This window comes from Aspergillus fumigatus, chromosome 1 (genome assembly GCF_000002655.1).
Source record: "Aspergillus fumigatus Af293 chromosome 1, whole genome shotgun sequence".
Classification (NCBI taxonomy): Eukaryota; Fungi; Ascomycota; class Eurotiomycetes; order Eurotiales; family Aspergillaceae; genus Aspergillus; species Aspergillus fumigatus.
The window spans coordinates 1,705,224-1,721,206 of NC_007194.1; the positions used below are offsets into that span (position 1 = coordinate 1,705,224).

The 15,983-nt window shown below is 54.9% G+C and overlaps 5 protein-coding genes across 5 annotated transcripts; 3 read left to right on the plus strand and 2 right to left on the minus strand.

Moving 5' to 3' along the window:
* Window positions 1–103: 103 nt before the first annotated feature.
* Window positions 104–3,594, minus strand: AFUA_1G05920 (uncharacterized protein). The gene is made up of 2 exons (XM_745249.2): window positions 3,099–3,594; window positions 104–2,841 (listed from the first exon to the last, which is right to left on the minus strand). Exon 2 carries the CDS (start codon window positions 2,556–2,558, stop codon window positions 327–329), a length of 2,232 nt encoding a protein of 743 aa, XP_750342.1. The 5' UTR covers window positions 2,559–2,841; window positions 3,099–3,594; the 3' UTR covers window positions 104–326.
* Window positions 3,595–4,443: 849 nt separating this feature from the next.
* AFUA_1G05930 (putative serine/threonine protein kinase) lies at window positions 4,444–8,116 on the plus strand. Its single transcript, XM_745250.2, has 4 exons — window positions 4,444–4,592; window positions 4,757–5,797; window positions 5,845–5,942; window positions 6,002–8,116. Exons 2-4 carry the CDS (start codon window positions 4,891–4,893, stop codon window positions 7,991–7,993), a joined length of 2,997 nt encoding a protein of 998 aa, XP_750343.1. The 5' UTR covers window positions 4,444–4,592; window positions 4,757–4,890; the 3' UTR covers window positions 7,994–8,116.
* Window positions 8,117–8,236: 120 nt separating this feature from the next.
* On the plus strand, window positions 8,237–9,159 carry nut2 (mediator complex subunit NUT2). The gene is made up of 3 exons (XM_745251.2): window positions 8,237–8,315; window positions 8,369–8,465; window positions 8,539–9,159. Exons 1-3 carry the CDS (start codon window positions 8,285–8,287, stop codon window positions 8,888–8,890), a joined length of 480 nt encoding a protein of 159 aa, XP_750344.1. The 5' UTR covers window positions 8,237–8,284; the 3' UTR covers window positions 8,891–9,159.
* A 1,847-nt stretch (window positions 9,160–11,006) lies between these two features.
* On the plus strand, window positions 11,007–12,203 carry AFUA_1G05950 (uncharacterized protein; the record flags this gene model as incomplete). The annotated part of the gene is made up of 1 exon (XM_745252.2): window positions 11,007–12,203. One exon carries the CDS (start codon window positions 11,007–11,009, stop codon window positions 12,201–12,203), a length of 1,197 nt encoding a protein of 398 aa, XP_750345.2.
* Window positions 12,204–12,761: 558 nt separating this feature from the next.
* Window positions 12,762–15,659, minus strand: AFUA_1G05960 (M28 family metallopeptidase; the record flags this gene model as incomplete). The annotated part of the gene is made up of 1 exon (XM_745253.1): window positions 12,762–15,659. The coding sequence occupies one exon, from the start codon at window positions 15,657–15,659 to the stop codon at window positions 12,762–12,764; it is 2,898 nt and encodes a 965-aa protein (XP_750346.1).
* Between the last annotated feature and the right edge of the window lie 324 nt (window positions 15,660–15,983).

Below are 15,983 nucleotides of genomic sequence, written 5' to 3' on the forward strand. Positions count from 1 at the left end.
AGATAAGTAGAAGCTGATGAGGTTGGTGAGCACGTGGATGCGTCACCTCAATAACGTCACTCGCTACCAACTATCGACAGGGATAAATAGGGTTCTTTTTTTTACGTATGAATGGATGCTCAAATGTACACGCTATTTGCAGAAAAACGAGGATCTCACTAACAAGGTCATTAGGGAATAGAAACAGTACAATTCGATCATAACTGAAAATCATGAGGGGAATCTTGGGGTATTCATAACGAATGTGCTGTCGAATATGCAATGATGATGGGTGGATGGAGAATGATAATGAAAAACGCAGCGGATAGATCGCTCAATAGCAAAGACTATGCAACGTAACCAAGGTTCCCCAGCAGCGTCCGGCATTCATTTCCGGCCATGCCCAACACGCCCAGTGCTCTGGCCTGTGTGCCTTTGCGCAGACGCTGCAGGCCCACGGCCACCTTCCACCCTTCAGTCTCCTGCAGAACGAAGACGTAACGGCGACCTTCCTGGTCGCGGATGCTGGCCCGGAGGACATGCAGCCCTCCATTTTCCTCCGCGTCAGGTGATGCCAGTCGGCACTTGTTCTTGCACACCTTCAGAAAGTTCACAAGGTTCGCGTCTGACTCCTCCGGGGTTGGTTCATTGGTGCTCCGCCGGAAGAACACGTTGGCGGGCTTAGGGTTGGGACGGCCCTGCGCCGTCGCTCCGTACTGGGGACACCACACCTCCACCAGCTTCATGGTCCAGGCCTTAACATCCCATTCGCGCTGGGGTACACCTCGGATGTCGTCGTCAATGAAGAGTCCCTCGGTAGTGATGCGCAACACCAACCCATCTGTCACCACCCCTTGGCCAGAGACCAACTGCGCCACAGGACTTCGCAGGAAGGCGTTATTGAAGGCATAAACGCCTCGGATGACAATCTTGTCCGGATCTTTGGTCGAGTAGGCGCCTCTGGTTGAAGGTGGCGGGGTCGTCCGGGCCGTCGACTGCGAAGGGGCATAGGAAGATTCAGAATAGACCGAGGAACCTGATGTACCCGCATAGGGTCGGCGGGGTCGGTCGTATGGCCGGAACGAATAGGCATCATCCTCGTCCGCAGTTGTTGGTGTCCGAGCACTGCCCGTATACGCTGGCTTTTTTGGAGACGGGGTCCTGGGAGCCGTTGACCCTGTTGCGGATTTGCTGCTTGCTGCTTCCGCCGCTGCCTGCTCTCTAGCTGCGGCTTCCTGGGCATCTTTGGCCTTCTTTTCCGCATACTTCTTCGCAGCAGCTTCCTTGAGCGCGGCGAATTTGGCATCGGCTTCCTTTTTAGCAGCGGCCTTTGCGGCAGCCTCTTTCTCAGCGGCCTCCTTCTCGGCCTTGGCTTTTGCTTCTGCGGCCTCTTTTTCGGCTTTGGCTTTGGCTCTAGCCTCTCTTTCCTTGGCCAAAGCAGCAAGTCTTTGAGCTCGAGCCTCAGCTGCTTCGCGCTCTGCCTTTGTCTTGGCTTCCGCGGCCTCTCGCTCGGCCCTTTCTCTGACCTCGGCTGCTTCACGCTCAGCCTTAGCTTTCGCTTCGGCAAGTTCGCGCTCGATCTTTGCTCTAGCTTCTGCCGCCTCCTTTTCAGCCCGCTCCCTCGCCTCCCTTTCGGCTTTTTCCTTTGCCTCGGCCATCTCTCTCTCGAGCTGCTCTCTGCGCTCTCGAAGCTCCCTCTCCATGGCCTCACGTTCCCGCTGCTTCTGCTTTTCTCGTGCTTCGGCTTCCCTCTTTCGTTTAAATTCTTCCATCTTTCGCCTGAGCTCCTCCTTCCGCCTCGTTTCTTCACGAGCTCGTTCCCAATCTTCGCCGCTCTTACTTTTGCTTTCGCTCCTTTCAGAAGTCGGCTCTGGTTTTTCTGGACCCGGGTCGGCATTCGGAGGAGTATGGGGTGGGGTCCCGGCATTCGGCGGTGGGGGCGCGGCGCCAGCGCCATACTGATTCCCAGGGTATGGGCCACCTGGGCCGGGGCCGGCTCCATAGTTACCCCCACTGCCGTAAGTCCCTTGCGGCCCTGGACTAGGGCCACCGAAATTGGGCCCTCTCGAATAGTCCGGGCCAGGGCCTGCACCCGAGGACTGATGGTAAGAGCCGCCACCGCCGGCAGCTCCATGTCCTCCAAATCTAGCTCCACCAGGTCCCCCCCGGGCCCCTGGCCCAGACTGGCGGGATTGAGAGCTTCCTCCGGAGTCTCGGTTTGAACCGGCTATATGTGCTTGGTATGCACCAAATCCCCATCCCGCAATGCCAACGATGGCCAGTAGGACCGCAACTCCCATTCCGCCACCATTGGCGGCTGTAGCAAGATACCATGCCTTCACAATGGGAGACAGTGTCTGCCAGATGTAAACCACCGCTAGCGCGGACGCAGCGCCGGCCAGGAAGCTGTTCCGGTGAGTCTGTAGGGAGGGAAGGTATAGAAAACCAGAGCCCGAGGAATGAGGTGGGATGATAAAGATATCGTAGTTTCCGTCCGGAAGACCGGAGCCTTTCTTGAATCCGTGAGTTGTGTTCGGATTCTCGCCGTGAGGCGGTGGAGGCGGCGGAGGGTCGTCCATTGTCAACGGTTATGGTATAACACTTATGGTGGTTAGACTACAGCGCTGGCCGTTGAGCAAGTCTTTCGATTGCCGCGACTGAAATCAGGACACCGAACGCTGTTGACGCTCGTTATTGATGAGAAAGACCCGTTTGCAGCAATCTCGTGGGCTTGGTTTTTTTGAATGTGTTCTTGTATTGTTGGCAGGCTCGAGACATAGACGTAATCGACGATTTGTTCATATTCTCAGGATCATTTGAGACGGCACTGAGGCGATGTGGCCTCCAGCGCTTGACCTGCTTCTGGAAAGCCGTTGTCAGCGTCCGAAATGGATTGTGGGCACGATTGCAAACGAAGTACCACTAACATGATGGTATGATACACTAAAAGCCAGCTTTTGTGCTCCGAGGTTATCCCAGAAGGACAGCTGGGAGACTATGGAGTCGATGTGGGTGAGGATGGAAGTGGGATGAAGAGGGAAAAGACCAGGCGGCAATGGTGAGGAGGCTGTGGGAAGGTGTGATTGATCAGCGGCAGCCAAAGGATTGATACTACATACGTAATGTTGACAGGTTATTGCCAATTAATCCATCAAACTCTTTCGAAGGACCGTTGAGACTCGTGTAACAGAGAGAAGGATGGCCATCTTATGTTTACAATTGACAGATACGGAGGACTTGTTGACACATGGACGACCGGGGGAGTGGCTGTATATATATGACTCTTGCAATTTATAGATCTGATAATTTTCAACTAGTTCGAAACAGAGTCCTGATTCGCCACAGAACTTTGCTCTACACACGCTGAGAAATTGAGAATGAGATAGGGATGCTTCAAGTTATTGAACCCGAACAATCATTGAAGATCTCTTCATCAGTGTGCAGTCCGAAACCAAGATTCTGGACGGAAACATTATAATATGCCCAAAATAACCGCTCCATTAATGTACCACAATGCCAGAACATATATTTCTTTATCGAGACTCCACTCTGAATAAACTCTACAAAGAATTCTTATGTCTCTGATCTAACACCTTTTCACAATCAAGCTTAACCACAGCATCCTTCGAAGAATGTGCCCGTTCTTCCAGTTGGCGCATTCTTTGGCAGTCGTCACTCGTCAGTGACGGGGCCACTGCTTTGTTTGTTTTGAATTTCCTCCATTTGGCGATGATTCGTCTTTCATTAGTGGCTGTTGATTGGCTGAACATAACTGCATATATTTCTGTATAAGAATGGGTTACATAATATTATGCCTGCATACACTGGCTGGAGAAGCTATGCCTTATTCTCGATGCTCGTTTCCCTCAGTTCTGAGCAATCTCCTCCAGAGTGGGTTTTGTTGGAGATTTTCTATGGCACTACGGATTCGTAAGACATCCAAGCAGAGATCTATCTGTGTATGTTCTGCGTGAGGCCCTATCCTGCCATGAAAAAGGTTCAAAGCAAACATTTGACCATCGACTCTCACTCGAAGCATGAGCCGTGGAGCATTGAGTGATCTCGGAAACATGGCATGCCATTGGGATCCCCAGCGGGCAGATATCTATCCTCTGCCATTGATCAGTTAGGAAACGTAGACTATGGTCGAGGTGAAGTTAGCATCATTGGGGTCGGTCGGAAGATGGCCGGGGAATCCCATGATTGTTGACAGGCGACGGTGCCTGATGATCACGAGAAGTGCGAGACACTGTCAGTAAATCTAACTACTCCACGGGGTCTTCAATTCATATGACAGACGAGAAGCCTCCAACTGGAAACACGTAGCGGTTGATGGTTCAGAGATATGACACCAACTCGAGAAACCCAACTAGAAACGTTATAGCACTGTGTACGGAGTACTATGCAGAGAAGGATGGGTCGTGGCGGTCGGGGAAATGGGAGCCGCCTACCAACCAGCCTCTCAAAACGGTTAGAGCGATCCTCCGCCATCATCACCGCTGCCTCCTCTTATGGACCTACAGACGGTAGTTTACTACGGAATACTGTTAGTCACTTACCGGCATTGCTGCTGCTGCTGGTCAGTCGAGGTTCACTTGGACCAAGATTTACTTGTGAGCATCTCCATCTTCTCCTGACCCTCCTACAACTCTTACCACGAGAAGTACACCCCCCCCGCCCCCCCCTTATCGAATCTCACTCCCCTTTTTCCAGTGGGGGCAGTCAGGTACCGCCTCACATCGTTTCTCCGCCTCCCCGCCAACTGTCCTCATTGTAGTTTGGTCTGCTTCCAACGCTGAACCAAGAACTATTTCTCTCATTGTGTCGTTCTCTCCCTCCTCTATGCAGCGACGATAGATTACGCAGTTTGGCCGTATCGACACTCGCCCTTCCGAGGGCTCACAGTCCATCATGTCCTCCTACCATCCCCCTACCCAAACCTACCAGTCTCACGCCGTTCCTCCCCGGCCTATCCAGACCTTTAACCCAGTTGCGGCCGTGACTGCTCCAGCAGGTACCTTCCTACCGGGGACCAAGGTCCAAGTCGGAAGCCATCGAGTTGTAGTGGAGAAATACCTCTCCGAGGGTGGTTTTGCCCATGTTTACGTCGTGCGACTCTCCCAGCCCGTCGATGGCTCCGATCGGGCAGTGTTGAAGCGGGTTGCGGTCCCCGATAAGGCTGCATTGGCGAATATGCGGACGGAGGTCGAGACAATGAAGAAACTCAAAGGACACCGGCACATCGTCAAGTACATCGATTCCCATGCGTCCCAGCTGCGAGGGGGCGGGTACGAGGTGTTTCTGCTCATGGAGTTTTGCTCCGGGGGAGGTCTGATTGATTTTATGAACACACGATTGCAGAACCGGCTGACAGAGCCGGAAATCATCAAGATCTTCTCGGATGTGGCGGAAGGGGTGGCCTGCATGCACTATCTCAAACCCCCTTTGCTGCACCGCGATCTCAAGGTCGAGAACGTCCTCATCTCCTTCCAGGGAAATACCCCTCTCTATAAACTCTGCGACTTTGGCTCTGCGGCTCCACCTCGTCCGGCTGCCACTTCGGCTGCGGAGGGTCGTTTGATTGAGGATGACGTTCAACGACACACGACCCTGCAGTATCGAAGCCCCGAGATGATTGACGTCTACCGCAAACAGCCGATCGATGAGAAGAGTGATATCTGGGCGCTAGGAGTTCTGTTATACAAGCTGTGCTATTACACTACTCCGTTCGAAGAGGTCGGCCAAATGGCCATTCTGAATGCGAGCTACAAGTTCCATTCATATCCCCCATTCTCGGATCGTCTGAAAGCGCTCATCGGTGAGTTGCCACCTGTGTTGGATTACGCAAATACTGACAGCCAGTAGCATGGATGTTGAAGGAGCATCCACAGAAGCGTCCTACTATCTACGAGGTACTGCGCGAGGTATGCAGCATGCAGGGAAAGGAAGTTCCTATTCGCGATGTAAGCGGTCTGCTCTACCCACAAGCGGATTCGAGAATCTCACGTCTTCTCCACCCCAGATATATGCCAATCGCTCTATCTCAGAATCTCGTCGTTATCAGGAACTTCCCCCCTCCCCGGTGGAAGCACCTCAAGTGGGGGCAGTGTTCACTCCACCTATCCAGGAAACACAGATAATTCCGGAAATTGCGCCGATGCGTCGAGGACGTCCGACTCGACCGGATCATTCTCAACACAACTCGGCGAAACCGAGCCCGTCTCCCTTCCGCGCTGGTTCTTCTACAGACCCCTTTGCTGCTCTGGACGGCACTGGCCACAAGTCGCGAAACTCCATCGAGGAGTTTTCGAATCGCTTCCCGTCTCTTGATCAGTTCCAGATCCTGAACGAGGAAAAGGACAAGTTTGAATTCGAGCCGACCGTGGTAGAGAAGAAGTCGGAAGATGAGGATCTTGCACGAAGACTCACGAATGCTCTTGCGGACGACGCCTTTGCGAAGCCGCAGAATGAAGAACGACTGATCAACCAGCGACCTCAGACGTCCTCAGTGGAGACAAAGCCTGTCGAGCCACCCCGACACGTTCCCGAGCAGCCGTCACTGCAGGCTCCATTGTACCAGCCGGTTCCCCAGCGACCCACCATGGTGTCCACTGGGACAATGACATCGCCTCCACCCACGCCAGGAGAGATCAAATCATCCAGCCGTAATATTTACAGGTTCCCTTCATCGGATCATCACCGCCAGCCGTCCAATCCGTCTTGGTTGGCTGAGGCAGATCAAAAGTCTGTGCGACCGAACAAAGCGCCGTCGCCTCCCACCCTATCGGCGAGACCGGAGCCACACCCCAAGACCTCCTTCGACAAGTTGGCCTCGCTGTCATCACTGTCGTCACGGCCCTCGTTGGATGGGGCGCGACCGAACTTGGACGTCGATGTTCCCGTAGGCCGGTCCAAGTCGGCCAACGGCAAGGCGCGCCCGGTCTCTGTCCATACCGGATCGAGGCTGGAGTTCTCGCGGGGGTCCGAGAGCGCTCGGTCGTCTCTGGAATTGAGCAGACCGATGTACGAAGGTGGCGCGCCGCTGCAGCACGCGCGCACCGATATGGACATGTCCGAACGGGCCAATATCTCGTCGGATGTGGACTTTTTGCGCGCCAGGGAAGAGGAACTCAACCGGAAGCGCGAGAAGCGGTACAGTGGCAGCCACAAGCACAGTAAGCGCACGAGTCTTTCCACGCTGTCGCTGTCCGGCACCAAGACGTTGTTTGCCGGCCGATTCGGCGACGCTTTCCGCCGCTTCGAACAGAGCAATCAGGATAAATCGCCGTCTCCCACTGCAGAGGACGTGGCGAAACCATGGCCTTCTGTGACAACATCGGAAGTGCCCCACTACGCGGCCGGTTCGAGTGGCGAGGAGAGCAGCGAGGATATATCCCCGGAGATGCGGCGCGAGCTCGAGCGCCGGCGGCTCTCACAAGAGGAGAAGCGAGTGGCAGCGGCGGCGGCCGAGTACCGGCGCCGGGTTGCGGAACAAGGAGAGGGAGGGGCCCGAGTGGTGGGAAGCGACGGGCCCAGGACGTCGGCGATTAAGAGCAGGGTGCAGACACTGCTCGGGCAGAGCAACAAGCCCCCACCTCACAAGACGGCGACGGGCTACGGGCGGTACACAGACGAGTCGAGTGCTGCTGCTTTGCAGGCGAAGCAGACGGAAGGCCGACCGGAGTCGCGGCCAGGCACACGAAGCGGAGCCACGTACTTGGCTCAAGAACAGCAGACTGCAAGACCGGCGAGCGCCTCCAGGCAGGAGACCGCGCGCACGGGATCGCGGCCATTGGCGCCTCCCAAGCCGAAAGGGCTTCGTGTGGGTGGAGCGGACCTGGGTCGGTCCTCGGGCGAGGACCGCAGTCCCACGGCACAGGCGACACCGAGCGACCCGGGTGAAGACTGGGAGGCCAGCTTCAGCCGACGGTTTCCCAGTCTGTCTGGATTGGAGATGGTCGAGACAGAGATTAAGATACCGAAGTTTGCCGGTCCGAGGACCAAGGAGGTGTAATTGTGCGTAGACTTGGCTTGGCTTGGGCATTGGCATTGGCATTGCAGTTGGCCGTTGGCCTATGGCCTAATTAATATCATATATACATATTGAATTCAATGAACATGTCAGCCTCAGCCGATTATCTCATTTGTCCCTGTAGTTTGGTGTGAAGCAGTTGGGTGGTGAAATTACCACAAAGGGTTAGTAGCCGCCCGTAGTCCACCTCCTGCTATTACAAAAAGTATACAGAGTACAGAGTAGTGAAGTCACATAAACCCATGTCCCATCCCAACTACGATATACACACCAATGGCCCCAGTCACATTAAGCACCGTGGATGGTACGCTACCTACCCACTTTCTATCAGGTTATAAGTTCCTGACCGAAATACAGACGACCTCAAGGAGGTAATCCAACACCTCTTCGAGATCCAATCCGCCGTCCACGGCTACCTAGGCCCAGAGACTCAGACCGAGCTCGTCAGGAAAATGTAAATTTCTTCCCTTCACCTTCCCCTCACCACACAAACCGATGATCGATGCTGATGCAATTGGACGCAACAGCAAAAACCTCACCCTCGCACTCTCCACCCTCTCCACACACACCAAACCGCAGCCCCCGTCGCAGGACGACGAGCAGAAGGGGAGTGCAAACGACCCCCTCCTCCGCGACATCCAATTGCCCCCCGAGATCATCGACTATGTGGACGCAGCGCGCAACCCGGACATCTACACGCGGGAGTTCGTGGAGCTGGTGCAGCGCGGGAACCAGGATCTGAAGGGCAAGAAGGAGGCGTTTGCGAGTTTCCGGGATGTGCTTGCTAGGGAGATGAGGAGTGCGATGCCGGAGTGTCGGGGGGAGGTGGAGAGGGTGCTTGCTGCAACGGGGGGAGCCAGGGCTGATACTGAGCAGTAAGGAAAGGGGCTTCTTTTTCTTTTGTTTTCCCTCCCCTTTTTTGTTTCTTGTTTGGCTTGGGTGAATTACGGAGTTGGAAGTGATTGCGATGGGGATATATCATATGGTAAGGCGTTATGGGGCCTAATTTAGGCCGGAGTTTGGGCTGTTCAGTCAGGGGTAAATCAAGTAAAAGCATAGAGATACCATTTGTTTATTGAAACAAACTCCGACAGGTTGATCTCCGGTGTTTCTCCTGCTACTACCTACGGAGTCGTAGGAGTACGAACGAAGACAAGCGAAAGGATTCGGCGATCCTCGCGGAGGTTACCGTTATTGTCCGTGCCAACACTGCCAAGTTGAAGACGAGGCAGCATTGACGATCGAGCAAGGAGACGTAGCATTCATCAATATTCAGCATGAGACTCCTTGCGCCTACACGTGCTGGTGATTAATATCAAGATTGACGTTTGAGGTTGAGGTTGAGAATGTTTCTGTTTTGGCCCCGTGGGGAGTAAGGGATAATGATATGTTCCTTGGGTACTAGGTAGGAGCCCATTACAGGAGCAGAAGAGGTAGAGATCTGATGCTACGGAGTCCTATTCGAGACCTCGCCGTGTAACGTCCAGACTCCAGGCTACAAGCATAATATTAGACTTTGCGCCCTCGGGGAGTTAAGGAAACCAGACGGACGCTCAGCCGAGGATGTCTATCATCAACCTTGCACTCTGGGCAGAACACAGAGTCAAACATCCTACTCCCGTACTGAAGTTGCTAAGGTAGAGGTAGAGAAGTGATATGCCTGTCTTTGTTGACAGAACAGGTAGACCTATCGCGCATGCATACAAACAGAGGTTGGCACAAGCACACCGCATGATTCCTAGAAGTGACTGTTTCCAATGGAATGAAGAGACGGGACTTGGCTTGTTTCGACTGGTCAGGACTCAGGTTGTCGGTAACAGAGTGTTGACCAGCAGATGAAGTCATTCTCGCACGGTCATTTCTGTGCCCTTTGCGATGGATGACCCACGAGGACGAGCGTGAGGTCCACTTTGACAGCAACGAACAAAACACCGGCCGACAAGAGTCGCAATGGCTGAGGTGAAAATCGAGTACGGAGATATTCCCGGGGGATTCAGGGCGAGAATCAATCCTAAACTGGACTGGCTGATCGTGATCAGAGACAAACCAGGATCTTCGTGGAGAGATCCAGCACAGGTTAGTGACTTGGCAAGTAATAATGCATCAAGGGATCGACAGAGTCTATCCCCAAGGGGGAGTATGCTGTCAAGCTGCACACGACACTATTATCACTCGAGCTTCTGGATGAAGCCAAAGTCTCGTCTCGCCTGGAGACTACGATGTAAGTCTCCTTCAATCTTCGAAGATGTCCTGCGTATTTTTATTGCCCGATCATTCGAGTCAATCACAACCAACTCGGCCAACAGCTAACAACGTTGGATTGGAAATCTAGCCTTGGCTGAGTAACGCTGATCGACCGGTAAGCTGAGTCGTAGATAGATACTCCATGGTCCGAGTTTTCTTCTCCCTCGGTCAATCAGAATGGACTCATGATCTCATCTGATCTATTTTGGCTATGAACTATTGACAGCTGTGGAGACGAGAAATCCACGGATCTTGAAGTCAAAAGAGTAGTATGATAGAATGATCGTATCGACTTGGACCAGTCATATTCTCGTGCTTCGGGGTATATCGGTCTGTAGATGTATCATTCATTCAATCATTTGTCTTGCTTATTTGTTCCATTCTTCTTGAAATACGGAGGATGTAGTGTCAGGAGAATAAATCACCGTGGGAGCGCTAATCATAATCATAATCATCATCATAATACGGTGTAGTGTACAGCCCCGGTTTCTCCCCAGGTCTAAAATACTTCCGCTAATAATAATGATGCTGTTAGGACGACTCCGTTTTCGAGATTACTTATTCGTATATTGGTCCTTCCTCACCTGATTTTGCTCTTTTTTTTTTCGTTTCCCCCCCCAGGCAGATCTTTTACTCCGTACACCTCCCTTCGCTCTTCCATCCTCCTGGCTTCAACCAAAGTACAACAACAACAACAACAACAACAACAACAACAACAGCATGCCTCGTACCCCCCTCACCTAGGTACAGCATGCCCCATGGGATTCGAGCTCCGGGAGATGGTATCACCGGGGGATATACAGGCGATAGCCTAGCATTGAAAATCACCATTGCGACTCTGGCGGGAATCACCTGGTACAATGCCATCGAACTCGTCATTCTCGTCTTCGTCACCTTCAGCAAGTATCATGGCACCTACTTCTGGAGCTTGCTCGTCTCCTCGTCTATTGGGCTCCTCCCCTACTCGGTCGGCTTCCTCCTCAAGTTCTTCCAGCTGACCGACCAGACCTGGCTGTCCGTCACCTTCATCACTGTTGGCTGGTGGTGCATGGTCACCGGCCAGTCCATCGTCCTCTACTCACGCCTGCACCTGGTCGTGCGCAACCCACGCATCCTGCGCCGCGTTCTCACCATGATCCTCGTCGACGCCGTCATCTTCCACATCCCCACCACTGTGCTGACCTACGGCTCCAACTTGGCCGGCCCCGTCGACGCCCCGGCCTACATCCGCGGCTACAACGTGATGGAAAAGATCCAGATGACCGGCTTCTGTATACAGGAATTCGTCATCTCCGCCCTCTACATCTGGGAAACCATCCGCATGCTGCGTCTCGACCCGGACCGCGGCAAGCGCAAGATCATGTACCAGCTCGTCGCCATCAACCTCATCATCATCCTCATGGACCTCGGCCTGCTCGTTGTCGAGTACATGAACAAATACATCATGGAAACCATGCTCAAGGGCGTCATCTACAGCATCAAGCTCAAGCTCGAGTTCGCCGTCCTCGGCAAACTCGTCTACCTCGTTCACAACCATGTCTGGAAATCTGACCCCATCGGCGTCGCCGGCGAGGACTGCCACCATCAGCACTATATCAATCACACCGCCGGCTACTCCCACCCCGACTACCACTACCCCGACTTCGTCGACGCGACCCGCATCACATCCGACCTCACGCGCGCTGTGCCCCCGGCATCCTCGTCCGCAAACGCTCGCCGCCGCTGCCACCCCTGGATGGACTCGGACGACATCTCCATCGCCATGTTCGAGCACTCGGAGAATGCAACCCCCTCGCTCCCCGACCAGGCTACCGGCCACTCCGAGATCTCGCAGTCCTGGAGCGGCGAGACCCAGCGCGACGTCAGTCCGCTAGATTTTACGGGTTCGGTGCATAAACAGCACAATAGTATAAGTGTGTCAGCGCCGGCGCCCGATAAACCGGGTTGATAGCTTTGGGCCTCGACGAAGTCTCGACCCCGTAACAAACGAATAACGAGTCATGAATCACGTCCGTCATTCATATCAGATCATATCATGTCATGTCATGTCATCATTGTGCCGGCTATACTCCTTTCAACTACCTTTTCTAGTTGACTTGTATAGGACGATACGGAGGGATTCACACAATCCATGGATACTTGATGTTCTCCACAAGTTACTGGGGGTGTTCCATGGTTCCTGGATACGACGTCATCCCGATCCCGGAAACCTTCTCCGCCACCCCCTGAATACAGGTCCATAGTCCACAGTGACACTGACGTAGCCAGATTGTGCTGGCTGAAGGCAGCTTCAACCTCCTCGCATCTACTGTACATAACATACGGACTATATTTCACTTGATAAAGTGGATCATACAACTATTATAAACAGAGTGAAGCTATGCTCGATAGTAAATAGTTCAAATATCAACGATTCATACTCGTAGTAGGTAGATATAGAAGAGGTAGATGCAATCACAAATCATATAAGAGTCTTCAGGCTCGCTTGGCGCGGCGCAATCATAAATCATACCTCGAAACGTCGACTCCCCTCCACAAGCCCATCGGACAATTTACTCACCCCGGCCCAGACAGGAGCATACCGTCTCACCTCGTCCAGCGCGGGAATCACCCCCGCCGAATTCCCATCGCTCCAGAGGCAGACTACCCGTCCACTCAGCCCGGGCCCTTTCTCGTCGGTTTCCTCGGCGTCGGCAGCCCACTCAACGTCTACAGTCCAGGTATGCCCCCACTCTCGGCTCCAGAGTCGAATCTCCTTCGTGCCATCCGGAGAAACATGCGGGAAGCGCGGGTCATACGCCGAGTCCGCGACCTGGAAATCCAGGACAGGTCGGTCGAAGACGACTTTGCAGGCCCGGGTGTTGCGGCCGGAGATGCTGAGCTGGGCTTTTGGCTCGCTGTCGGATTTGGTGATGTTGTACGAGAGCCAGTCTTCCATCTTTGATGCGGCGGCAGGCTGGACTACCTGCGGGGGAATCCCATGCCAGGAACACTTTGGTCGGAGCATGGCCAGATCGCAGGTGATATTCTGGCCGGCGGTGCTGGGGAGGCGGCGGGCGACGTCATGGACGAAGGGGTAGGCGCCGCTTAGGGAGGCGTGGTTGACGCCTGTGTCGAGATCGACCTCCTGGATGAAGAAGAGCTTGAGCCGGTTCGCGGGGGAGAAGGGGAAGGCAACGAGGTTGTAGATCAGGGTGCCGGCGAAGACGCACAGCAGGAAAAGCGGGATGTGGTGCGTGTACCGGTGGATGAACGGGAGAAGCGGGATGAAGAGCAGTGTCGTGAGCGCGGCAACGGCAATGTAGATAAAGAGCGAGGGGCTGCCGTCCTGGCCGGTCTGGCGCAGGGCGGAGGTAAGCAGCAGCGCGAGAGGTCCCACGAAGATCAGAACGAGCGGCGCCGTCAGAAGAAACTGCAGCACCCAAACCCATTTCGGCAGGTGGATGCTCCAGGCCTGCTCGTGGCCGTAGAGGTTGGGCTGGCGCGGCTCCTCGTCGTCATCGCGCAGGTAGTCACCCGTCACCCGGACGTAGTTGGCAAAGGTGGTGCGCTGTCCGCGCAGCAAAGAGGTTGTCTCCGTCGCCTCCGCCGTGGTGCCGTCGTCATCCTCGTCCTCGCCGTCTTCGACATCCTCGCCCGAGGCCGTGCCCAGCCGGCTGCCGTGGCTACTGGTCCGCCGGGAGGGCAGCGCAAGCTGCGTCGCATAGTCGGACTTGCGTGGTAGAGCAAACAGCTCCAGATACGAGATCCAAGTCGCAAGGAACGTGCCCGCAAATACAAAAAGCACAAAATAGCCCCCGGCCAGACCGTACTGGTTCTCGTAGACCGTGGAAATGACCAGAAACACCCACTCCACAAGAAACAGCCAGGTCAACGTGTACACGCGATGGAACGCCGATGGCCGCGCAAAGTCCGCCACGCGCGAGACGAACCACGCCAGAAAGACCCAGGCGGATATCATCATACTCCAGACCGCATACTCGCTGCTGTGGATGATATACGGGTTGAACTTGGTGACCAGGTACGCCAGACCCACCGTCACCGCCGTGGGTATCACCAGCAGAAAGGGAAACCGAAAGAAGCCCCGAACACCGTGCAAGGGCACCACCTCGCTGCCGTCGCTGTCCTCCGGCGATGCCGACGATCGGAACAGATACATCTTGTCCGCGCGAGCCAGCGCGATGCTCGTCACCAGCAGAACGAGCGGCGCCACGACCAGCAGCGTCACCGACAGCGCAAACAGCGTGTGGAGCTCGAAGACAACAAAGGCGCTCCCGAACAGATCGAACCACACACCCTTCGGTCCAGACCCACTGGCAATCCGACCATCCTCGCGCGGCAGCCCTTCAAACCGGCTGCTGGCATCCGAGACCAGTCCCTCCGTCGTGGCAACCGCAGCAGACAGCATATGCCACACGGAAGCCAAGCTCGTATGCCGCGCATCGTCCTCGTCCGTATGGTACCGAGCGCGGGGCTCCATGAACGCGACGTCCAGGCCGCGCAGGCCCAGATCGCCTTCAAAAACCACATAATCCGTCTGGCTGCTGATCAGGCCCGCCTCGAACCCGTTCGCGCTTAACACGGACCCAAACGGATGAGGGGCTCGCATGTACGGTTTCGTGACCTCCGCGTCCGAGCTGCGGAACAGCGTCGCCCGCCCACCCGCGCCCGCTCCCTCGAGGTTCAGAAACGTATGCGGCAGCTGCGAGATGGGGTGCTGGCTGTACACGCGCGCGCCGTTCAAAAAATCCTCCTCTCCGTTGTTGAAGAGCAGCACCAGCCCGCGCCGCGGGACATGCCCCGGCGTGGTGAAGTACTTGATCAGCTGGAGGCATGAGACCACACCCACCCCGTCGTCGGTGGCCCCGTATCCCGTCGACACGCTGTCGTAGTGTGCGTTCACCAGGACGCCGCCCTTGCCCGCCGGCCGGCCGTGTGGGTCTTCCCACCAGCGCTCCCTGTCCTCTTCCCAGCCCCGGATATACACCATGATATTGGTACTCTCGAAATACACCCCGAGGCCCGAGCCGCGGCCGGAGAAAGTAAGGTTCGACTGCGTATCGTCAAAGACAACGATGTCTGGCTTCTCCTCGCCAACAGATCCATACTCGCTCGCGGGTGGTGCGCTGTCGATAAGCTCGAGGATCCGTTTCAGAAGCCACTCGTGCACCTCATCGTTACGGTGAGAGTTGTACGGGTGGAACCCGTGCGTGAGCTCCTGCAGGTCAGCCCAGGCTTCGGTGAGATTCAGTCCCTTCGGGCTCGAGCTAGGAGCCGAAGGTACGACATGGTGTACGACAAGTAACGGTACCACCAGTGCAAGATACACGACCGCCGTGATAACAGTGACGGGCCATGGCGTGAATCCGAGGGGATTGGATGGCGAAAGCGAAGGGCGTGCCATCGAATCCGCTGATTCGAACAAATCAGTCGCTTCTGGCTCAACTGTCACGCCTTCAACTGGGATTCAGAACCCAGGCGCAGCTAGCAATGATATCGCAGGTGAGGTAGACGCGCTCGAAGAGCGGAGAGCGGGGAAACGGAATGCGAGTAGAGACCGTGCTATGTAGACTTGCAGCATCAACTTCTAACTACTTCATTCAGGCCAACCAGATTTAATCTCATCGAAAACCGAATGGATATAGCACAATGATGGGACACTATCAATAAAGCGACCAAATAACTAGAGCATTTGTTGTATTGATGCGATGAGAGAATAGTGTAGACA